Source organism: Camponotus vicinus, unplaced genomic scaffold (assembly GCF_025532165.1).
Source record: "Camponotus vicinus isolate PSW18456_S1 unplaced genomic scaffold, iyCamVici1.0 SCAF_11, whole genome shotgun sequence".
In the NCBI taxonomy this organism is placed as follows: domain Eukaryota; kingdom Metazoa; phylum Arthropoda; class Insecta; order Hymenoptera; family Formicidae; genus Camponotus; species Camponotus vicinus.
The window spans coordinates 10,659,325-10,684,541 of record NW_028141947.1 but is presented as its reverse complement, the minus strand read 5'-3'; the positions used below and the strand labels follow the sequence as shown (position 1 = coordinate 10,684,541).

The following is a 25,217-nucleotide window of genomic DNA, read 5'->3' as shown; positions in this document are numbered from 1 at the left end:
TTTCGAATATCATCGTTGCGTGCTATGTGCGAGAATATTTTACTATTAATTTCGTGAAAATGCGACTGCAAGAGCGATATCGAGATTCGCAAGCCGTCGATTAAAACGTCGGCGTTTTCTAAAGTTCTAAGGAACACACTGGTACTTATTGGCGAACCAAGCATCGACAACCCTTTCTACTCGATCCTTCCCTTCGCTCCCCTTTACATAGAACGATACCTTTTCTCTCTTCGGTCGCGGCATCGGCAAAGAATAAAGCTGGCCGCAGACGGTCGACACTCTGTTTCTTTAATTGCGTTAATAAATAAAGGACAGTCGGCGAACCGAGACCGAGGTAGATACTAGATGGGAAAGGAGAGAGGAGTCACAATCGGTCCCACGAGATTCTCAGCTATATTCTTGTCTCTCGAGGATTGAAGTATCATACTGTGATGACAACATGGAATTTTTTAATTGTCATTTAATTACTCTTTAAAAGTAAATTAAATATATATGTTAATTTAATTTCGCGATTAATTCCTGAAATATCTGTATTCAATTCTGTTAAAGAACATTTCTCTGTTGACACTTTATAACTCTTTAATTTCTTAATTAATTTCTTTAATTAATTTTCAGGAAAAAGCTCTTGCTAACATTTAATTAAATACAAAAATTAAAAAAATTGGTACGTAAGAGCCACAGCGCGGTAGTTGGAGCGCAAAGCAACACTTCCTTCTTTTTTATTATTGGTTTATTTCAAAATTAAAATTATAGTAATAAAAAGCGAACGTTTCGGATCATCTTTTGATCCTTCCTCAGCGCGATGTTAATAAATATTACGAATTATGACGCATTATAAAAGTTTATTTCTCGACGCGCAGGTGACGCTAAATTACATCCCGCGGAGATCTAGCAAGTGCGCTGCTTCCAACAGTCCATCAAATATATTATAATTTTGTTGTGCAAAGTCGCAACAGATTTAACAAATCGAGTAAAAATCGAGATATATTATACGTGAATTAGTTTTTTTGTTTAAATTAATAGTTATAGCATGACTCACCAGATTCCGCGCTTTTTAAATTAATAATAGTATGCCGTTGTGTATCTGTCATGCCAATTTAAAATTAGATGTTGGAATGTATAAGCATATCTTCGATGATAACAAAGTCAACTGAGTCACTTTGTCGTCGGTTAAATCTATGTTTACGTCTTAACAATCGAGGACATGCTTATACATTTCATCATCGAATCTTAAACCGACATGACAGATACATAACGGCATACTGTTATTAATTTAAAAAGCGCGGAATCTGGTGAGTCATGTCAATTTTTAATCATTTGAGCCAAAATTCAAATTATTAAATTTAAATTAAATACATGTTAACCTATATTACATATATATTAAATATACATATATTAAATATATATATTACATATCACGCATTAATCATTATTCCATATATAATTAATATTAATACTATTATGACAATATAATAATTTAATCGCGATTGTTGGAAATCTTTATTAAAATATTCCGCATCGTTCCCACGGATTTTAAAGGACCTCGCTAAACGGGCAAGCAGAATCCCACGGGATCGAATCGGCGGAAGGCAGAAGGGTACCGCTCGGTTGTTTTACAAGCGGCCACTCTGAAGCCAGAAGCTTGTCGTGTATCCTCCCGCAATCCTCTCGCGCGGTCCTCGCTCACGTTGAATTCCTCTTCTTTTCTTTATTTTTTTTCTCCCTCTTTTTTTTCACCCATCCCCCCCGGCCAATCGAAACGCGCGCCCGAAGGTTGCGTGGACCAACGCGAGGTCGACCGCACGGTCCACGATTTATACCCTCCAATTCCCTCCCCGCGCACACGATTTCATCTCCGGCTAAGTCACTTCGATTATCTGCTACGGGAGGCATACCGGCTGCTAATTTACTCCGTCGTTACAAACTACGATGATTTAGCCGGCCAGCTGCGTTATTTATTTCCGCTGGTTAGGACGAGTGGTTTCTGGTGGAAGCGCGACTGCTTGAGAACCCGTTTTCCGGGAGAAGATCGTCCTCTCCCCCGGGGAAAAGAAACACAACGAGTTATCGGTAGAATTCATCACTCAAGGATCATCGGTTTGTTACCGGTATTTATGATGCTGCCTGCGCTCCAAACACCGTTTCCCTTAACAATACGATCGACTTTTAAACGAAAAAATAATAACGGTGCGATATTTATATAGCTGTAAATATAATTGTTTTCCTCAATCAGATTCCGACGAAAAAGTGCCAAAGCGTTCGGGAATGATTAAAATTACGGAAACAATCGATAATTTTTTAATTTTTTTTTTCTTATTTTCTCAAGACCAAGAATCTTCACCAGGAAAATAAAAAGAGACGAGAGATTTCTCTCTCTTTCTTTCTCTTGCTCTCTTTCTTTCTTGAAGATTTTTCGTAGGCATGCGTTTTCTCGCACAGTCCATTAAAAGCGCACGTCGCTGAAACTGTTTTCTTTTTTTATTGCAGAAAATATCTCTCCCATGTCCATGAGGAATTTCCCCCCTTCCTTTTGGAATAGTCAGCATCCCGGTGATGTCTACGAGTACCCGACGGATCCGTGGCATTACCCGCAGTATCACCACAGGTCAGTTACCGATTATTGTCGCTTTTCTTTATTTTTTCTCTCTCTTTCTGTCTTGATCTTTCTATATCTCTTCTTCGTTTTACATAGATAGGATTTTTTCCCGTCCCTTAATAAGCATTCTTTACAACGTTGCGTGAATCGGCGCCGTATTCCGTGACGTCTCATTGATTCTTAAACGCGCGGATCGAGTAATGGCGTGTGACTCCAGTATCTAACCACACCATAAAGACGTAAAACCGGGATCGCATACCGAAGATTTTTCTAACGAGCTCACCATTAATGCAGCTCGAGCGTTAATTATCGAGATGAGTCATATACATTTTCTGAATACAATCTTCAGTCGGATTAATTATTTGATAAGTCATTATTTCCTTTTCTTTTTTCATGATTTGTCCGGTTTTTCATAGCTTACATTTTCATCCACGTTCTCGAAATAACACTGATAACGTTGAATGCAATCTTTGCGTTAATAGAATCAAGTTCAATATCCGCCAATCACACTTACAATTAGTAGGTATATATATATTACACGTGATTAAGAAGCGAATGCTCGTCGATATTTTTAAAATACGATAAAATCCCGAAAGAGAGAAAATTACATATGGAAAAGAGGAGCGCGAAGAGGGAAAAATTGAATGAGAGGGAAGAAAGGAGTCGCCAATATCTTCCGTCCTCTTTCTACGGCGACGGTGACAGAGACTCGTAATTTATACGAGTGGTCGTGGTCGGATCAGTGTTAAAGATCTCGGCGTTACCTGCTGCTCCCGACGGTTTTCAGTATTTTTCACATGCTCGTGCTCTTTCTTTTTTCTCTTGAAGCGCGTCGCTATCCTTCTTCTTCGCCGCATCTCTTTTTTCTCTTTTTCTCTACCTTTTATCTCACCTCTTTAGGGTATCTCTTATCCAAAATATTACATTAATCTTTTTTATTCTACACATTTTTCTATATATACAACTTTACTGCTTTAATCATCTTGGAATAAGATTTGCATTTGACGGCGTATATTTATATCTCATTGCCATTTAAATACTAGTGCTGTAATTAAGGCAACCATATTGGCATGCTGAGGCTCGCGATACTATTTTTGCATCACTTTGCAACGCATTTCTATCAGCGTACGCCAAAACACGCTACGCATCATTAGTGGTTAATTTTAATCATCTCTGACCCGAAAATTTATACGTGCTCTATTTCGGAGTATTTTTCCCTCACGCTATCTCAGATACGCTATCCGCGATTCTCATTTCGCCACTCGGGTCGCGAATTTTTTCGCATTTTTTTTTCTTTTTTTTCTGTTTTTAGAGCTGTGCACGAGTACCACCACCACAATATGGCGGCGGCAGCGAGTTACGGTGGCCTTCTGCTTGGTGGTGCACGCGGCCTCGGTCATCATACATCTCACCATGCGGCGCATCACGCGCACGCCGCAGCATCCTACAAGGAGTGGACGTCGACGACGCCGTCGCAGTCCCTCGTCGACGCTTCCTCGGCGCCGCCCTATCCTCACGGCCACTACGCACCCCTCTCCGGTAAGTAAGTAGACTTTTGGTTTCACCAAACGGCGAATGGATTCCGAGAGTAACGCTTCGTTTCAAGAGCATATCTATTTATAACTCGTCTAAAAGTAATTGCCTACTTAAATAAGTGGCAATCTTTCGTCGTTGGCGAAAAATTGCGAAATCCTCACGTTTGCTTTCAGCACAGTGAAAAACAGAATATGCGAAAAGCGCGTAATTTAATTAAAATGGATTTTCGCGAATTCTTAATATTAATTTTAAGGTAAAAAAAAATTAGCTCTTTGTCGAAATCTTGACATAGTGTGATCTTAATTTAACCGAACAAAAAGATATTATTATTTACAATTTCTAATTTAGTATCGCGATTATTTGAAGCAATGAAATAATTAAGTAAATTATTAAAGGAAAATTTTCAAATTAAGTACTTTCTTAGAGAAAATTTTCGATTCCTAATTTATCATAAATCCTCATTATTTCATCTGATATACTCGCGTACGAATCGTCGGTATATCGAAGGTACATCAAAGCATCCTGCCATGTCCTGATTGTGTCGAACGACAGCAGGACGAGCTTTACTCGGCTAACGGATGGTACGCAGGTAGCGCAAGAAAGATCGGTCGGTCCTTTAGATGCTCGCAATTAATAAGGGCTTAATGGGAGCCGCGATCCATACGGCGTCCTCGTTCGACTCGCTGTTCACCCACCAAAATCGTCCGCAGGACAAAAAGCCGCGGATACGTCTGCAAAACATCTTGCTCCTATTGCCGCCAGGATCTTGCCGCTCGCATCCTCGTTCCTTGAACGCGCCGCTTCTCTGTCGGTGAATTATGCGAGGCTGAAAAATAGCGTCAAATTATGCGACATAGAAAAATGGCATTTCTCTTCATCGCCGATCTAATTTTTTGCGAGGAAAAATCGCCGATGTAGTCGTATAGTCGAAACATACACACACACAAATCTAATATGTTATTAAAATATTTCGTCTCTTCGTATAGTTATATATGCGAAATGTTCTGAAAAGAACAGATCGATAATATTGTGATTCCTGCATAACTTGGAGAGAAATAATTATTTAATTTTTTTGTTCTGTTATCGAATAATTTATTCTTTGGTAAAAATGACAGATTCGAATTGCTCACATATGGGATGCAGATGCAGTTATGAAAAACCACATTGTTATGGGGAAACCATTCTTCTCAATTGTATACCTTTCTTTCATCTTGATATAACTACTATACAATTTCGAATTTTCTGTTATACGTCAACATATGTTGGAATTTTCGATATTTTGTATTTTCATGACTTTATTTTAGTCCTCTTTCTTCGGCTTCTTGTGCTTTCAATCAAGATTATAATTCTCATATTTTTTATTTACTACTTTAATTTTTTAGATTTTTTAGATTCTTTCTATGTAGCTTTTACACATTCTGTGATACATAATTTTTCTAGAATTGTGAATTTTCCAATTCTTGATTTAATTTTATATTGTTTGGATTTTTATTGCATGATGAAATCTGAAAGTAATTTCTACTTTTGTAAAAATTCTCAGATCCTCTAAATGCTATATCATTTCAACGCGACTGTCAAGATCTAAGACTATCCGAATTTCTCCTTAGAAAGGCATGGCTGCCAAGCACGGAAACAGTGACATCCATCCCGAGTAGGGAGAGGAGGTCTAGTATCGATTTTGTACCCTCACTTTGCTATACGCCGAGACCAAGCATCGCGCCGCAAAATGAATCCCAACCCTCTACCATCTCTCTTACTAGACCCTCTCATTCGAGCGATGGAAAATGTAATGGGATAAAACTAAAAGTCATAAATATAATGTTTTGTATGATTAAAAAAAATATATACATAAGCGAGAATTTAGAAGAAAAGCAGCAGAAGTACTTTGTATAAAGGAAAATAGTTTTATTATATAACAAAAATTTAAATCTCTAAATTAAATTTTCTTTTAATAACGTAACTAAATACATTACAAATTAAATTCTTTAATTGTCATTTTTTTTAAATTAATATATAAACAAATTCAAAAAATGTACATAGTATGGAATTTTATAAAGAAAAGCGTTTAATCTTATCAATTTGTAAAAACACATTTTGGTTCACAACTGTTAAAAACATAATAGAAACTCACGTCTCCTCGAAGGATTCGCGAAGAGTTTCGCGAAAGATAATAGAGGGTAAAAACACCGAGTTGAAACCGGGGTGAATTGCAAAGTGTACGTAAAGTCGTCAAAATGCCTTTAAATTTAAATGCTGCCATTAAATGTGCGCTTTGCTCGATTCAAACCGATTAGGTTTGTTGCCCGCACGATGGTCGCTGGGCTCGGTAATTATATAATTGCGCGAAATTAACTCGAATCGCATAAATCGGCTACCGTTTACGCGACGATTAAGAGAAATAAATCGCAATTACCGGATGACGCGTCCGCGTCTTAACATGGCGAGACGTCTGTCATGCTACTTTTATTTCGCGGCCTGCCACTGTTGTTCGTCTCGTGAGACGTCGTCATGTTAGCTTCAATATTGGACAGTTCGCCATTTTCGAATGATGGGAGTGAATTACTCGAATCATTTGATTTGAGAATAACTCAAGTTTAGTTTTGAAAATTTTATTAAAATAAATCACATCGATTTATTCAAGATTTTAAAATTTAATCTTTATTAATAATTTTTCTTCCTCGAGATAAAGTTAATTATAATTAAGCTATTATTCAACATATATCGCTCTAGTTTAAATGATTAATTTTGATGATTATTATCTTTTGCATTAAATCTAAATAAATTTAAAGGAATCTGAGCATTACATTGCATTTCTCTATGGAATTTAGAATACAGTTGGAGAACATGAACAAATAACATGCAAGTACAACTGTGTGTTGAAACACTTTCTATATGAATTTACCATTAATTTACTTTCAAAGAGTAGAGATTGACAAATTCGATATGGCGCGGTGAATTATTTGTTCTGTCACGTGTACACAACTTTGATCTTACAGTTTGATTTTAAATAAATTAGCGCAACTTTCCCCTAAAACTATATTTGATACATAAAGAGTGTTCACTGTGTTTTAAAATATATTGATTTCAAAATGTACGATAAAATGAATTATTTGTTTGCAATTCAGACACAGGTACGATTCTAATCTGTGTAGTCTGGTTTTAGATAAACACGCTCAACATTCTTACTGTTCTGATAAATGAACTGTGTTCGGAATGCAGCGAACCCGAAGCAGGATCTAAAGATGCTGTGCTTTAAACCATTGCAGCAGTGTTTTACCCATTGCTTTAAACCAGCAACTAAGGTTCCAAGGTATGCAAGTTCAAAGAATTATGGATTTAGCACTTAACGAATCAGGAACCGTATAATCCGGAAACAGTCTTCTATTAAATTAGGAAAATCGATTAATCTAAATAGTTTTTATTAAAAAGGAAGATAACAAAATATAAAATAAGAAATCAGGATTTTTTTTTAATGCAAAATATAAGAAATTTAGAATCGGAGAGAAACTATGAAATCTAGGCTCTCTCTCTACGTGAAAATCTAGAATCGAGAAAATTTGAGGCCCAATTTAAGATTTAAGAATAATAAGTTTCTTTTCGCGTTCTTTTCTCGAATGACATTCTTTATAGAACATTCTCGCGCGACGTAATCCGTCGGGGTGCTCCGATCATTCGTACGCTTTCTGGCACGCGCCTCGAAAATGGCGTCGTACAATGACGTCACGTAATTCACCGTTGCAAGAGAAGAAGGGAAAAGAGAGACCAGACTCAGGCCAGAGCCGGGGATGACCATCCTCGATTGGTCAGCCTGCGAACGGAGGGAGTGGTCGAGCAGTTGCTGGGGTTCTATCGATCTCTCAAACTCTGCTTTGCTACGAATGAAGCGAACCAGACAGGTCGCCGCATTGGCGAACGCGAGAGATTCATGGTGCCTCTTCGGCGCAGATCTTTTTTAATTTCTTGGTTTAGGATTTTGAAAGTAGATCGACACCGTTGCATTTTTTTTTTCATCTAGATTTCTAGATTTTATAGAGATGAATTCTTTAATTGCCAGATATTAGCTTCGCGCTTTGAAATAAAAGATGTTAAATTTTTATAATTAAAAAAATCATCAAATAAAATTAAAAAATCTTCAGGAATCTTGACTTATCAATTTCGATCGTTATCTTCTTGTTCTTTGAATTCTTTACGTCTCTCGTTACACTGTAAAACGAAAGCGATCACTTTTCTCACCGCGTGAAGAATGCGCTCGATGTACAGAAACAAGGGCATCGAAATTAAATTAAATCGAACACCCTCGCTCTGCAAAAAGTGAGGAGTCGACCCTTGCTATCCCTTCACCGGCGGGAGATGTGCGCACACGGGGCGAGTATTGTGATGACCCTTATCAATGGGGGCGGAAGGGTCAGACCCCTCGCCGTCTCTGGAATCCAATATACTTGAACTCGTTGTAACCCTGGTCGGCCGGCGCCCCTCGCAAACTCGTATGCATCGATGAACGACTATTAATTACAAATTAAACCTCTCCAAATCTCTCCGGGATCACTGACGTGCGTCGGACGCAATATTGTACATGTCGGAATAATCACCAGGTCATTCTTAGACAAAAACGAGTATTTATAAAAGCAAAGCATCTGCTTAATAGTTTTTGAGTTCAAAACGCATGTCATATTTTTCTTGTTTTGACAAGTAGAAAAATTATTATGCATATAAGTCTATGTAAATATTTTTAAAACGGTCTGTTTTTGATTTATTGTTTGATCATATTAAGGATTTAAATTCTTAAATACGGTCATTATCTAAAACATCGTAAATCGAACACCTAGTTTTAAAAATTTTTTTAAAATTTTCAATAAATTTTCTACGTGTTAAGTAATTAAGACCGATTAAAACCGATGCGGTTACGATTCACCATTAAACATCCACTTCGAAATTAGGCAGTTATCATGTGGCTCTCTTACTGCAAACACCGGAGGGTGACTTCAGGGTAATATGGCAAACATCGAGCAATATTGTTCGGGTTATTCGACACACCATTTACCAAGCCACCCCTTGCGTCGCCATTTTCCCCGTGTTGTATCGGCTTCGCATGTGCGTCGGTGAAAACGCGTATATATGCGGTTCGCATAAATCGTCCCAGCCGGTGACACTTATGGCATATTATGCTCGGCATTCGTGATATCGCAGGACATATTGAATCAGAACATTCTCCCATGAGGATTATACGCTGACCTTTCAGGACTTTCATGAGGGATTAACGATGTTATAAGGATCATACTGACCATATTGGATTATCATTTTTCTCGAGAAGTTCCCATTAGTAATAGAATGATACGAGAAGATTTATAATTTTGAATGCATTTGATTTCTATTTAGAAAATCTCGTGGTATTAATTTAATTATTCGCAGTATTTTATCGACGTGTTTCTCTCTCATCTCTGCTTTACTTTGTCTTATCTTATTTTATTAAATATAACGATTCGTTTAAATTATATATTTTATTAATATAAGTTATACTTAATTTAATTTATTGACTTTTGCACAAACTTTAGGGTAACATTTCGCGAAGAAATCATTCAAGAAATTTATCATATTCTTAAGAAATGCAGAACGGGATGTTTCCGTTTGAAACCTCAAACGCACACACAAATCAGCGGAATACAAAGTTACGGACGGACGCACCTGTTATGAATGTTCCAACATTCAATATCGTGATATCAAAGAGCAGTGCGAGATCCCGCGCGAAGGAATTCCCTTTAGTCCTACCGACAAAGAAGTGAAGCGTACAAACTCCAAGGAAACCAGCGAAACGAAACGTTTTGTCAGAAATTGCCAAGAATTTCTTCGCTCTATCTTACTAAAAATTTAACCTTGAAAAATAACATTTTAAATAAATTAGCAAAAATGCTGCAATAATTAATAAATTATTTAGAGAAATTTCATGTATACCTACACATATATACAAATTAATGGTATCAAAGATCACACAATGTATGTATTTGTGTGTGTATATTAATTTGTGTAGCACACACATAATTATATCTGCGTAAAAGAAAGACTATTATAATCTCATTGCATTTTTTAGACAAAATATATTTGTTTAAAACCGCTCTAAATTAGAATTTTAAAATTATAATAAGTCTTTGATTTTTAATTTCAATTAATAATTAATTATTTTCATTTTATCCCATTTTATATAATTTATCGATAAGTTTCGAAGACTGTTTTTCTTCCTACCTCCACCAATGCCTTTTTCTGGGATCATTTTCCAGCTCAGTGACTCTCGATCAAATAATACTTCGCGTTTCATGCGACGATTACTCATATGATCGTGTCTTTTGTGTTTGCATCCGTGTATGTATATTCTTGCGCCAATACGGCGACATATCGTGAGTCGCACGCTGACTTTGAAGCAGGTAGATACGTCCACGTGCCGACACGTGCGTATCGATGGATACAAACTCAATCTCCCGTATCACGTGCTAGCAATTCACGATGTCGAAACGTCGATGTGTTGCGCGATAATCGATGGCGAAGTTCGCTTGTGATCCGATCAAGAAATATTAAAAGAGAAATTGAAAAGATATCTGCAATTTTAATACTTTTGATCTTTGCAATGATTTAATATATATATATATATTTTAAGAATGACTTTTTATATTACATTTATTCTTAAAAAAGATATTTTCTAAAAAATTAATTTGATTTTTTCCTTCTTCGAAAATAATTATGAAAAATTTTATGAGGTTGTTCTCAATTCTAAATGAAAATAAAAACAATATCTTGCAAAGTGTTCCACATTCATAGCTTGAAATTTCAACGATTATAGAGTATCTTTTATCCGGATATAAGGATACTATATAAGGATGCTGTATCGGCGACGATGATCTGTCATTTCAGTCTTCGGTATATCGAGATAAGAGATAAATTCGGTCGCAAGAGACATGAGATCTTAACTGACCAGTCTCGTGACATCGGGCCCCATCTGTCTAGCCGTTCGTTCGTCCATCCGTTTGTTCGTCCGTGTTGCTCAGCGGGTGCCATCACCAGTTCTGCACCTTCGCATCCGTCATAACGTTGTCTCTCCTTTTATTACTGCCGATAAATAATTTCAAGCAACGACAAGAGACGCCTTTCAAATCAGAAAGCAGCTTTAAACAGCTGATCGCTTGTATAACGTTTAGGAATCTCTCACTGGAATGCCGGAAGCCTCTTTATATGAGATCGATCTTTTATTTAGTAATGTAGCTCTTGAACAATTTACAAAATATTTTCTAAAAAGCAGCTGTTTTATAATCTGAAGAAAAATTTAGAGAAATGTTTTATGTTTTTTTGTAAGTATAAAATAAAATTTTAATTTTAATTATTTATACGAACAGATCTCAGAAATATTGATAGGTTAAATAAAAATTGTATATTTAACGATATTTCTTTTGTTTCGTGTTGCAGGACTCGAGTCTCAAGTTCAAGATTCCAAGGACCTCTACTGGTTCTAGGATCGAGTGTTGCAGATCGGCAGGAGGCATGCAGTTTCCTTACATTCAGAGGACGACTGAACGATTGTGTTTCGATTAATGAGAAAATTTAATAACACAATTCATAAATGAAACGTAAGAGGAATGAGAACGTTGTTGAGCAAAAATGACGACCGAGCATTCGTCGTTGTCGTTTGTTCATCGTTGTACATAATGTTACCTACGTCTTTTAAGGATCTACTACTAGCATAAAGAGGATAGTATTAGACGAATTATTTGCGCGCACTATTACCTTTATAGTGACTGCTGTCTGACATTAAAGAGAAATTGGCCGTGGGAATGCGATCGAGAATTGTCTTCAGCTGGTACAATAGCGTAGCGCGATCTAGATCGTCAAGGCACATCTAAATTTTCCAAATAATTATATAATGATACGCGTCTTCGATTTTTGCTACAAGATATTATCTTTGAATTTCTTTATTCATTAAGAATGCGATGATTAAATGAAAATAACCTCCCTATGAATATTCGATAAATTATTTATTATATTGGTAATTTATTAAAAGCAAGTTAAAAACTATAAGAGAGGAAAAGAAAAATTCTTCTTTCAGAATTTAAATAGAGACATTACACCAGATTAGCAAATAATTATTTGGTAAATTTAGCTGCCGATTTAAGTGAAGTATTTATTGACCAATGATCTTGCCATATATATATATATATATATATAAATATATTATTATTAATTATTATTAATTATTATTATTATTATTAATGTATTATAAACAATGGGCGCTGCAGATATGAAATCTTCTCGAGAGAGTTAGCGAATTAAAATAGTTATTATCCGACGAGTCAACTATTCTTTACACCCTAATTACACCCCACATGCATCTTACCTTCATCTTTCACAAGTCTTTCTTACTCGCTACTTCACCATTTAGTATCTGTCCGGTATAATCACTATCGTATTACATTAAGCACATCGTATCCATTTCATGTTATTGCCTGCCTAATTGTTAAATAAATAATTCACATATCACGTCATTTGCTTCTTTTTCACTTACCGTCGATATCATTTTTTTCTCAAAAAAAAAAAATTGATTTATTTTTGATTTTAAAATTTTTACATTCTTAATTTTCCTGTTCAATTATTTTAATAAATTATCGCGCTAATAAGAGTAACATTTGTTATTCTTGCCTAGAAATATGTTTTATATAAGATTTATAATTTATTTTTTAATTTATACATTTATTATGTTTTTTTTCATTGATTTTAATCATCTAATTCCTAAAAAGTAATTTTCCGCCATGGGAAATAGGATTTTATGTTTTTCGCGGTTCGTTACGCTCACCCTGGTTAATTACACATCGTTGGATTTAGTGGTGCTCCAGGCACGGAAAGTTAATCGAGCACGTAATAAGAACAGGAAGTTTAATCTGTTCTCTGTCCAACGGCTTTCTATCTCGCTTTGAAAAGTGCAGGTAAGTGAATTATTGCAAATTATAACATAAAATACATTATTAAAACTTCGGTATTAAAACTGTAATTTCTCTCTATTACACTCTATTATTTTCTTCGAGGAAATTATTTTTGATTAACAAAGAGGGTACCAAGAGGCATTTTGTCTTCTGGAGGATCTTGAAGAAAACTCGATGTTCTACATGCAGCTTAATAACTCGAGGGTATTAATTTAAACCCGTAACACGTGGGCATTTGTTTTCCCGACACAGGCGGAAGTAACGCTAACGAGATGAGAAAACGAGCAATTAACTTCGTCACTTCGGCCGAGGAGGAAACGCGCAGATGATCGACGGGCGTGTTATCACGTGTAAAGCATATGCCGTTCGTAGCTCGCGTCTGCTTTAAGATAAATGGTGTGTATATGTATGTATGTATAGTCTTTAATAAATTATTGCTTCTATCTCGGGTTTTTATCGGGCATTATTATTTTGACTCACAGTGATATTACGTAAAAATAAAAATCTTTAGAACGATTTTACTCTAAGACACTAGTCATAATCTTAATTTGAGAGAGAAAATAAATCTCTCGTTTTGTGCAAAACTATAAGAATTGAATCGGCTTTTGAGATGTAAAAATACATGCAATTTTTTTGCTTAATTTTCTTTTATATGATCCAAAAAGATACAATAAATCTCAAAACTTCAGAATTTTTGCATCATTTTGCGATATATTAAATAATATATCTTCGAGATTCGAGTAAATATAGTTAATAGTATTTTACAAAGAATAATTCGAGTATTTTTATTGTATCATGTAGCAGTGATGCTTATATTGTGTCAGCTTATATACGCTATAAATGTTCTGCAAAGGATCGCGTTTTGTCCGGCGATTTAACATCGTCGACTTTAGTCGGGACATCGCCCCGGCAACGTACATAAATCAGTCTGTTCCGTTTCTTCTGCCATTTCGTATGATCCCCGTGTTTTCTTACGCAATCGTGCATATGCCATGGCTAGACGCGGAAAAACTACCGACAGGAAACCACGTGAGACCCACGTGAAGAACGGCGAAATGCTGAGCTTCCTAGTTTTCATTGTCTAGATATACATATATTATTAGCATAATTTCATTTTCTTTCTTTGTGTGATGATAAAATTATATATAAATTGTATTAAACTTAATTGCAATATAAAAATCCACTTATATATAATTTAAAATATATAATCTTTAATATTTTTATAAAAATAGTTAAAAATAGATATAATACATATAGAATAATTTAATTTTTCATCGATGGAAATTTATAGCATTTTCAATTTTTTTATTTTTTACCTACCAAATTAATAGAATAAAATTAAAATTGTTCTAAAATTAAATAATAAAATTTACGTCGTTAAATAGGATGTTTGATTTATTGCCATTAATAATAGTTCTATGAGCTTTTCGTATGCAAGATTTATGTGATGATAAAATTCCGAGACACATTTTCAAAATGCATTTAAGCTTTGCTGAGCCTATCGCGCGTAGGCGTAAGAAAGCGCGTAGGCGCTTTGCGTTTACCGAAGAAATATCTTTTGTAATGTGTCAGTTTCGTCGAGTTTGTTTCGTTTTAGTAATAATTAAACGCCTCATAATGACGACGGACGTTGCCCCGTTATTGCCTTGTAATCTCAGCTCGGGATCTGATTTCAATAAACGGTAGCCCCATTAAATCTAGCATATAATAAAATAAATTCTTGCACGGCAATAACTAAGAAAGGCCTTTCGATTCTCGGATAAGAGGAAAACGATTGATATACAAGGTGTCAATTCTCTTCACATGATTAGAATTGATTTTTTATTAACAAAAATTCAATGCAAGAATTATAAATAATTAAATTATATACTTAATGCTATTTGCAATATAACTTACAATAGTACAAATAAATTTCAACGCCAAATTCTTCAAAGAGTTTAGTATGAACAAGAAAGATAATAGCAGAAACACCATGTATATACAGAAGACGAAAAGGTTGAAGGAAGATGGAGAGAGGAAAGGAGAGTAGAGGCGAGATTTATTGCAGACTCTAGAATATACTATGCTGTTGTAATTACCAAACTGGCTTTTGTTTGGTCGATAGTTTATTCACTGTTCCTATTACGCTCGCGATAGGATCGCATATGCAAATTTATTAGCGCATTTGAACTTTCTTCTATAATGTAAAAAATTAATGTTAAAAATCGAAATCAAAAAATTAGAATATTAAAATAAATAACTGCTTTTTTGTCTATTGCGATTCTCTTATCTTTAAAAATTTAACTTATTCTGTATATCTATCAAAGAATTATAACTGGAAGAAAATGTTACAAATAAAATAAATATTATAATATATTAAATGTTAAAAATAAAATTGATTAACCTTTTGTGTGTGGATGAAACATTAAAAGCACCAAAATATTTATGATAAATAATCAAACACTCTTGCGCGAATCACCCCTCAAACTTTGCGGTAATTAAATACCAAATACATGTGAGCTCCCCTCTTTATTGTAACTCACTGGGATAATATAAGGGGGGTCGAATCATCGATATTGCACCAGTGCAATAAATGGCTCGACCGTGAATATGAATATTAATTTTTCTTTGAATTTGTCGACCATTTGTCAAAGTCCAAATTTATCATCCATATAAATGAAACAATTTTAATGACAATGGAATGTAAAAAGCTGCATGTCTCCAATCTTTGAATCAATTTTAGTTATGGAAATAGGCTTCTATAACTTCTTTGCTCTATTTTTATGTGTCTATTTTGACGTGTTTGTATTAAATTCTTCTAACTAATATTTTCGACTAATATTTCTAAGAGTTTGCCAGAACGTGGCCAGAACATAAATGAAGAAATAAAAAATATCGGAAGCTTCTCTTCTCTAGATTTACTTAAATTCCTATTTTACCCAAAATTACCATCAGCCTCGATGTACCTTTGTCTTCACCCTGGACCCCACATGATATCAGCGTCTTCTCCCACGAGGTAGATTTATGATCGGGGAAATATAGGATCTCTCTCTTTCCTCTTCCCCGTCCCTCTGTTGTCCTCCTGCCACCAGCACGCTATCCACGGTAGGAATCCCCTATTACATAAACGAGCCGCATGTTCTCTCGTACATAGAACAGGGACATTCGGCTATCTCTCGTAGCTGACATAGGCGTAGATAAACGTATAGATATAATCGGCCACGCTGACAGAAGTCTCTCCCCCCTTCTCGCGCAAGAGGCTACCTGCCGCGCGGGATGTCTCTTCAAGCATAGATCGTAGACGATCGCGGTAGATCTTCGTATAGTCGGCCTGGATCATCGAGGAATTAGGGAGCATGATTCGAGCATTCCACGGCGTCGCGATCCTCGAATCGAGGAATGCAGCCGGTCAACTGCGATCGGCAGGACATCTTTTCCAAGGACGGAAGTCCGGAAGCCACTACTATATCTGTTAAGCTCGTTATACATTACGATAGAATTATCTTACAACGGATTTTACGAAAGTACATACATTTTATATAATATACTGGCAATTAATAAAATAAATAAATCACTCAGTCATGAAACATCGCCCAATGAAATTTTCAGTCATCAGAAAGGATGCTTATGACTTATCACCAACATTATTTAACTTTGATTTCATTTCTCTTTATTATTTAATTTTTTATTTCGTTGATGAATATTTATATTTATAATTTTTAAAAGATTAAAGCCAATATTTGTAAAAATCGCTTTTATAATTTGTTATTATTTACTGCGTCATTGAGACGTCGATGAGATGAGAAGTAAGAGGTGTCTATCTGAGTCAAGGGGATTGTCCTTCCTCTTTCTCTCGTCGTCGTGCGCCAAGGAGCCGGCAAGCAGCTGTGGAATGTCTTCATTAAAATACTCGGGCTCATCATTTATGCAGAGCAAAAACGCAACGAGGTGAGCGTCTCGCGAACGAATCCGACGTCAACGAGATTCGCACTCTATTCACGGACATCCTTTGATTCTATTTCACGTATATTCTAACGATACAGACGCTTTCATTCTCGTTTATTAAACAACGTAGGATATCATACATTTTCGAAGTTTTGCTGAAATTCTTAAAACCTTTTATCATCTTATTCTTTCTTATCAAAATTTAAATTCTATTCTTTCTATAATTTCATAAATATTAAAAGTTAAGAAGGTAAATTAATTAATTTAAACATTAATTTTCTATATATCATAGAAATAAGAGTACAAAATACAGGATAAACAAGTGAGTGTTGCCTTTATTTGTTTGATTAAAAAAGAAATCCTAAAGCAGCGGAATGATTTATATCATCATGATTGTTCCCGAAGCGCATCGGCATAACAATAGTTACGCGAGTGCATCGTCAGGCGCACGTGGGTTCCCTTTAAAAGTCCTACTATGGGCAAGCAGTTCGATCCCTACTCATTTTTCCGGTCACGTCTCATTTAGCGTATTCAGCGTGTCGTTAGGGTTCGCCATCCATTAAAACGCTCTCGCGAGAAGGCAGGTGCACAGTGATTCGCGAAAAATCATAAAAAATCAACTGAACTATTAAATCGAGAGTCCGATTAAAATTCTCTTGTCTACTCGCTTCGTTCAATTTCTTTCGAAGAAATCTCTTAACGTTCGATATAAAATTAATAGTTATATGTTTTACTCAAATTTTCGTATTTCAAAAAGTCATTTTCGAAGTCAGACAATACGCTCTTTGATAAACTCAACATTGAGTTATGATCAAATATCGATCCGATCATGATACAACGTCGTACAATCGCGCGCTCGACAAAGGCAGAAAAAATCTCTAGGAATGTCGGCGGACATTTTTCGGCGGTGTCACCTCAGAGAGAGAGGGAGGGATTCACTATTCCTTCTTCCAATCTTCTGTCTTCCTCTCACATGCGCTCTTGCATACTCGTTTTGTCTCCCTCTGTAGCTCATGTTGTCTTTCTCTGTAGCTTCTTCGTCGCCTGACTCGTCTAGGCAGACCCTTGTTGTCTACCTGGAGCACGGGCCCAGGGGGGCCTCGAGCAGGGCCCCCGTTGTCGGACTTGTAGGCATCTTGTGTTCCCACGAGCTCGGGCTCCTCTGACGTACGATGTCCCGAATGTGCGGCTACAAGGCGTCCTCCTTTACTCGATATCGTCGATTTTTTCTCCTCTCTGTCGATCCTCTCACGCATTTCACTGGTTTCGTCCTCCTCCTCGTCCCTCCTTTTCGTTTCTATCCTTTCCATTTTATTTTGGAACTCGCGAGGAAACCGGTAGCTCGAGCTTAGTCGTCGGCGCCGATCTTTGAACGACTTCCGGATCTTTCGAGAGACTTCATTTGTTTTTACAGTTATGCGAAGAAGATTAATACGTAGCCTATTCATTCAGTATAAGCCTTATATAATAATTATATAAATGCTATAGCTTGTTAAATTCCATTAATTGAGAATCTTAATCATCTTTATAAAATCAAATAATGCGTTTTTTTAAATATTGGAATAAAACGAAACAAAAATATACAAAAAACTATATAAAATGTAACTTATGTGGCCACATCTAATAATGTGCACCGAGCAAATCGACACACACAGTCAGTTATTCGTTTAACAAATGCATCGGAAGCGTACATAAGTCATTGCGTGGATACAAATGCAAGTTTCCGTTGCCCAACTGTCTGATATGCATACAATGTCACGACTGCCGTATGTCCGTCCTCTGCGAAATTTTGGTATAATGGATAAGTTCGCGTTGACATTGATTTGCGTACTCTGATAAACTGATAATCGGTTCGATCAAAAATCCCAAATTTGCAAAGAATTCTAAACTATTAATATCAATTCGGAAACGTATTTTTGAAAATATTTTGAAAACATTAGTAATACGTATTTATAAAAACAAATTTACGTGTTTGTGTGGTAAGAATAACATGTTGGATATATAAAATAAGATATAAGATTTCATACAACATAATGTATGTTGAATTATTGAAATTTCGTTTCAAATTCTATTGATTTTTGAAACAATTTTATTGATATATCATATAGATATTTTTGGAGTTTGCATTTTTATCTTAGAATATTATCGAAGTGAGGATAGTAGATCGTCGTTTAATTAAAATTAAATAAATACAGGTTCAAATTCATGGCTTCCGCGTCTTTCTTCCTCATTTTTGATCCTATTCCACCATCTGGCCTGTGCCATCAGTATCAAAGCAGCAATAATTATTATAACAAATGCCCAAGATTTCTGCAATATTAAGAGAAAAGGAAATATTCTTTAAATTATTATTTCATTCATATTTAATATCTCCTATTATATTGTATAATAATTTTAAAGAGAAAGATTGCAATATCTTTAAATATACATCTCATATTTTCCAAAATTAATTTATAATTCACAAATCTAAAAACTTTTATCATAGAATGCCAGATTATAAAACTTTATAAGTTTCTCTATCTTATTTGTCTAAATAGTATAAATTTTTTCGGAAATTTTAAGACTTAAATATTTCAAAATCTTATGTTCCATTATTTAAATATTTAAATTTTTTAAATTTAGGATTTAAAGCAAGCACATTCTATAAAATATATCTACACATGTAAAAATTATATCATGACACTCAGAAATTTGATACAAAAGCTAGCACAAAATTTTTTTTCTTCCGAAATAATCATTCGATGCAATCAAAATCAACACTATGTAGCTATCAGATTGATGATTAATCGAATTAACAATGGACACTTACGTTCAACATGATTACTGCGATTTTCTCTTAATACAGGTCTGTTCAGTTCGCGACTGACAGTATTGAATAGTACTGATATTGCTTCGAATTTCGAACATCTTTATACTGACGGCAACAGCTGTGCAAATAAACGAAGTTGATTACGTCCTTTCTTTTTAATTTACAATTGTCAATCAATGAAATTTAGGCACTATCTCTCCTCAAATAAAGTTTAACAAATTTTTTATAAGACACAGATTGTAGAATGATCGAAAAGATAAAAAAAAAAAGAAAATGTTAAAAATTATCGTGTATTATTGCAACATATTTCTTCGCAGGTTAAATGATTAAGAAAAAATCCGAGGAATCAGTGATGTCAATTCGAGCCGAAATCGACGGCGATTCTATCGGCGTTAATCGGTAACTGATCTCATGCAAATCTGCAGTAGCACCTCGAAGATTCAGAAAGAAAACAAGAGGAAAAAGAGAAGCCTGAGAGAATCCCTTTACTCGGCCCTCGAGCGTTGTGACCGAGATAAAATCTTCGCTTGTACCACGCTGTCTTCGCGCTGGACCACGATCTCAATACACAAGATTGCGTTTATCTCTTCACATAGCACGAATCGCCAATTAGTTACGTCTTTCTATTTCGCGTTAATTGATATGCATTGATGTTGATAAATTATATTAGAGTTGACAAAAAAGCATGTTCATTAAACATGCTTCATATATCTCTTTCTTTGTTTTTATGCATTTATGCTTAAGATAAAGATTATGCTTAAGATAAAGGAATTTTTGTCATTGAACTAAGGAGAGGAGAGAGGGAATATGAATCGAATATACCGTATTTGCGATATGTGCAACGAGCCTTATGAGATCAACCACTGAGAAGGAAGGCAGAGGAGGTGAGTCTCGTTTCAACTCTCGCAAATGCCGGACCGCGCGTTGATCCAGGAGGCCGTGTTGTACGTTGCCGGTACGTACGTATCTGAAATACTCTTCGTCCCTGGCACAACGGACAGGAAATCGTCGTTAGGGCCGGCGGAATTCAACGAGTGACACCACAAGTCACCGGAATTTGAGCATCGCATAGCGTAGGTACCGCGCGAATCGCGAGTCTCTTTCCGTGTCGGATTCTGATGAATCCGTACTTCTCATGGACTCTTGGATATGCGAATTTGGAAATTGATGCGAGGGGCTCGAACGAGATGAGAGACTGAGTTTTTCTTGATCATTTAATCTGAAGTAATGCTGCGAATCTGATGAAACTTTTTTGAAGATTTAAAAATCCACCTTCTCGTTTTTAAATATAACTATTTTAGGTATTTATTAAATAAGAGAAACATCTCACTTTGTGTACTTTTGTATATAGATATTTCGAATCACTTGGAAGACTAGTATACATCTGAATTTTTAAGTTTTCCATAATTTTTGTAATTCTTACAGATTTTTGAAACTCATAGACTTTTAAATATTTCTAATTCTTTTTGTTTTTTTGTTTGTTTCTCTGTGGATTGTTTAAGTGCTTCGGCCTTCTTTCGCATTCTTGCGTTCCCCGGTTCGCGACCTCGTCTCGTTTGAAAGCGAGGGTATTCTCTCCTCGCGAATCCTTCCTCTTATTTTTATCCCGCAATGAACTTCCGAGTGGCGAGCAAAGCGCGGCGCTTTTCGATTGTCGATTTAACCCCCCCGCTCCATCACGAAACCGCCAACCCGTCCGCTCATCCCCGCACAACCCCTGATGTGGCACCCTACCTTCCCCATCAATTATTATCGTCCTTCTCGTCCTCGCAGGGCCGACGTCGACTCGGTGTAGGCGCCCTACGATTGGGCGCCGGGACGCCCGGCATCGCCATGGCAACCGACCCCCTTCGACGAGGGTTGCGCAGGGGGATGGGAGAGCGAATAACTCGCGAAAACACGTAAATTAAACGCACTATGGGGGTTGATGGGGCGGAATGGGGCCGAGTGGGTGTCTCAGACTGTGAAACATAGCCGTCATAAGCGGATATTAAAGCGTCCTTCCTTGGGGCAGGGTCCTTCCGCAGCCCTGAATCGGCTCTTAAACGCCAAATAAAAATTTTCATCCCCTTCCAAGAATCTCTCCGTTCCATCCTCCTCTCTGTCTTTCTACCTCTCTTCCTATCGTGATAATGAGATGAATCTCCATAAGGTGAATATCTCTAAAGACTTGTTTCTTTTTGTTTAAACATTTTATATCATTTCTTGTAAAAACTAATGAAAGAATTGTGAATTTTCAGCCCGTAAAACAGTAAAAAAGACTTTCTCTCGGATAAATTTGATTCGATATCAAGAGTGCTACGTTCGAGAATAGATAAAGTTTCTTTTGCGCAAAATAAATATACATATTACAGTCGCTAAAATACGATAAAGAGGTCTCGCTTTTATTATCTTATCGTTTTTTGTAGTGACAAGGTCGCGCTATGCAAACGTCTGTCGTTTGATTACTCGCAAAAAAGTAAAAAAAATAATCTCTCTTGACATAAATTACACCTTGCGTAAAAGAATCAAAAGATATACGTATGATCAGTTGATCGGGTATGATGCATTCGGTACTCGTCGCTGAATGAACAGGTGTCCCTGGCCATTTGTACGCATAGATTACCGTCACTCGCCGTCTCGGCGACGACGGTGTACTTGCTGACAGTTCTCCAGTTCAACAGTCACCGAACGTGCAACGTCCACTCGAACAGGTGACCACCGGTCGTCGAAGAAGTCGACTAATATCGTCACGGTTTCTGCGCGACGGGTGACACGTGGACACGGTGCGATCCGTCTCCTTCTTCGGATTCCTCGCGCAGAGAGAAAGAGAGAATGCGTTCTCCATAAATTAACTTCTTAACTACGCCATTACTCGTCGTGCAAGAAATGTCGACACACTTTGATCGTCAGTATTTTCGGTGTCGTAATGTAATACCGTATTTCTCTTCGTTTTAAATGTATTTCAAATAATTTCGGACAAATTCTAGACTTCTATTCTCACATCTTTTATCGTATATTACTTTAGGAAAGAAGAGATGGATTTCGATATTAAAAAAAAATAATATCCGCTATAAAACACTGATAAATTTTCTGATAGTAGCACATAATAATAATATCTAGAATAATATTTCAAGATTCTCGGATCAAAGGACGGAAGAAAAGCGGAGAGAGAGACGACGTGAATGCGCCAAGACGAACACGGCGTGATTTACGTCGACATGTAAAAACGGCCGGTGAAACGTATTCGAAATAATGTCGTGGAATGTCCATATATTTCAGCGGAACGTTAAACGTTTACGCAGCAGACGTTTAACGCATATTGACCGCACGGTTATTCTTCGCGTTGTCAACGCTGACTCGCGCCAGTAGGTCGTTATCGCTTCTCTCCTCTTGTCACGAAAAACACGAGCGACATCTTTACAATGATGTTTCCGACCGTTCGTGCCAGAATTGCATCGTATAAATGAAATGTCTGAAAATTACGTCTTTATATCTCGTATGTGATGTTTAATTTTGAATTCTAAGTCATACAGAATCTGAATATACTTTGAAGCCAACATTATTTAGATTCTATATTTTATGGTTTTTTTTGTTTAGATTTTTTATTTTGACTTCTTTAAAATTCTACCTACTTTCATTCTGTTTATTTCGACATAGAATAATTTCTGTTATATTGTATATGTCATTGTTTATATTCGCCATATAACTAAGAAAAAAAACGGCAAAGAGAGATGGATCGCAAGTAGAGAAAGCGGCGGAGAGGAGCAGATTAGTGGTTAATCGAAGGACGATCTACCAATGAGGAGTAGTCGAGGGGAGAGAGAGGATAGAAGATGGAAAGGCTGATGGACCAGATCGAAGGACGCGAATTGCATTTCAATGGGCCCAACGCGTACGTAAAAGCGTTTCGTGGATTCCACGAGGGTAAAAACCCTCGACGGTCGTCGGCGAAGGAGGACCTCAAAGGCTGTCGGTGTTTTCGCGATAGCGAGCGAGGACTGCCGGGAATGCCGGGATCATCGCGCCGACTTTTCGGTTCCCGAATGCGAAGGAAAGTAGTTCGAGAAGCACGGATTTACGACGCCTAGGATTAATGATGTTCGGAATGTATGAAATGCAGAATTTGCTACGATTTTAAACGTGATTAATCCACAATAATCGAAGTGCTAAATAGACAAATTATTGTCTTCTTGAATGAAATTATTTATCGGTAAAACGACTTATCAATTGCATGTAGAATAATCGTCAGAAAAAGATCTTTAATCCTTCTAATATTCTTTTTATTATGCACACATGCATATGTGTATGTCTCTTATATATAAATCTAATCGAATTTTCTCTATTCTCTTTTATTTAAGAAATAATCTAAATAATTATGCAATGCTTGTAAATATTTCTATATAAAAGTATTAATTACTGTATAAAAATATTGATTACAAATATTTTATTAAATAAGAACTTTAACTATTTAAAAAAATAAAATTTAGAGTATTTTTATATCCAGTTATATAATGATATAAATGATTTATTAGTACTGAGGAGGTAATCGAACAATTTATTTCATAGGTATAATAAATTAATTAAATAATAAAAAATTTAATAATTAATTAAATAAGTTTTTACTCACCTCTATAATTGTCCCGTTATCAATCCAGGATTTCTCTTTCCCTCTGATTCACTTCATCCTTTGTTGTTCTTAATTAACATTCACTCGCGAAAACGCACGCGTGCAGTAATCAAGAATACAGAATACAATAATCGTGCGAACTTTGCACGGCACTCCCGATATTATCGCACGCGATTTTATATTGCACTTTATTACATTTCGACGATTCACTCAACCATCGTTCGTCAATCAAATTCACGTATCGTTCACCGTGAATGCTATTTCTATTGTTAACAAATGCGCTCGCGTTTTACAATAATTTTGCTATCGCGCGTTATAAATGGACAAAGAATTCACAATGCGAGGTAAAATATATTCCAAATATATTTGTAAAAATAGTAATCGCCTACGAATACTGTAATAAAACTATTTATGATTTCGATTTTCTATCATTTAACCTTAGTTCTTATTGAAAATATATCGATTGCGCAAGTCAAAATTATATTAATATGAATATATTATATAGCCGTCACTTCCGATATGTTTACTCGTTAACAGCGAAAATTAATCGAGCTGATAATCTACTCGTAATAAGAATCACGATTATATATTTCGAGAGATAATAATACGACGACACATCACACTGCTACCTTCTCACTCAAGCCTTGTCATGTGAATGACAACAAGGCCACGGCCTTGTAGACATAGCGTGTTATGATAGCGCGTTATACGTCACTAGAATCAAAGGTCACGCGTACATACAATGTTTAGTGTCGTTACGAAATATTTAACACAATACGAGAAGTA

The 25,217-nt window shown here is 36.0% G+C and overlaps 2 protein-coding genes across 10 annotated transcripts in view; one reads left to right on the top strand and one right to left on the bottom strand.

Moving 5' to 3' along the window:
* Barc (RRM1_TatSF1_like and RRM2_TatSF1_like domain-containing protein barc) overlaps positions 1–12,649 on the top strand; it is a 75,302-nt gene extending 62,653 nt beyond the window's left edge. Inside the window, exons 9-12 of one of the 3 annotated variants that reach the window (XR_014435806.1) lie at positions 2,488–2,605; positions 3,909–4,135; positions 7,296–7,442; positions 11,582–11,668. Coding sequence is in view for 2 of the 3 variants with exons in the window: in XM_083082907.1 (XP_082939033.1) it covers positions 2,488–2,605; positions 3,909–4,139; positions 11,582–11,720 (488 nt within the window). In the remaining variant the exon portion in view is untranslated. Of the gene's footprint in view, positions 1–2,487; positions 2,606–3,908; positions 4,140–7,295; positions 7,443–11,581 lie in introns of all 3 variants that reach the window. The other 2 variants (XM_083082907.1, XM_083082908.1) reach the window with 2 other exon arrangements.
* The window catches only part of LOC145962097 (uncharacterized), a 43,616-nt gene extending 18,498 nt beyond the window's left edge, over positions 1–25,118 (bottom strand). For 2 of the 7 annotated variants that reach the window (XR_014435807.1, XR_014435810.1), the window contains exons 1-2: positions 24,432–25,118; positions 4,828–4,958 (exon numbers count right to left, since the gene is read on the bottom strand). The gene's annotated coding sequence lies outside the window, so the exon portion shown is untranslated. Of the gene's footprint in view, positions 1–4,827; positions 4,959–19,022; positions 19,324–19,822; positions 19,941–24,431 lie in introns of those variants that run through there. The other 5 variants (XR_014435812.1, XM_083082911.1, XR_014435813.1 and 2 more) reach the window with 4 other exon arrangements.
* Positions 25,119–25,217: the final 99 nt, after the last annotated feature.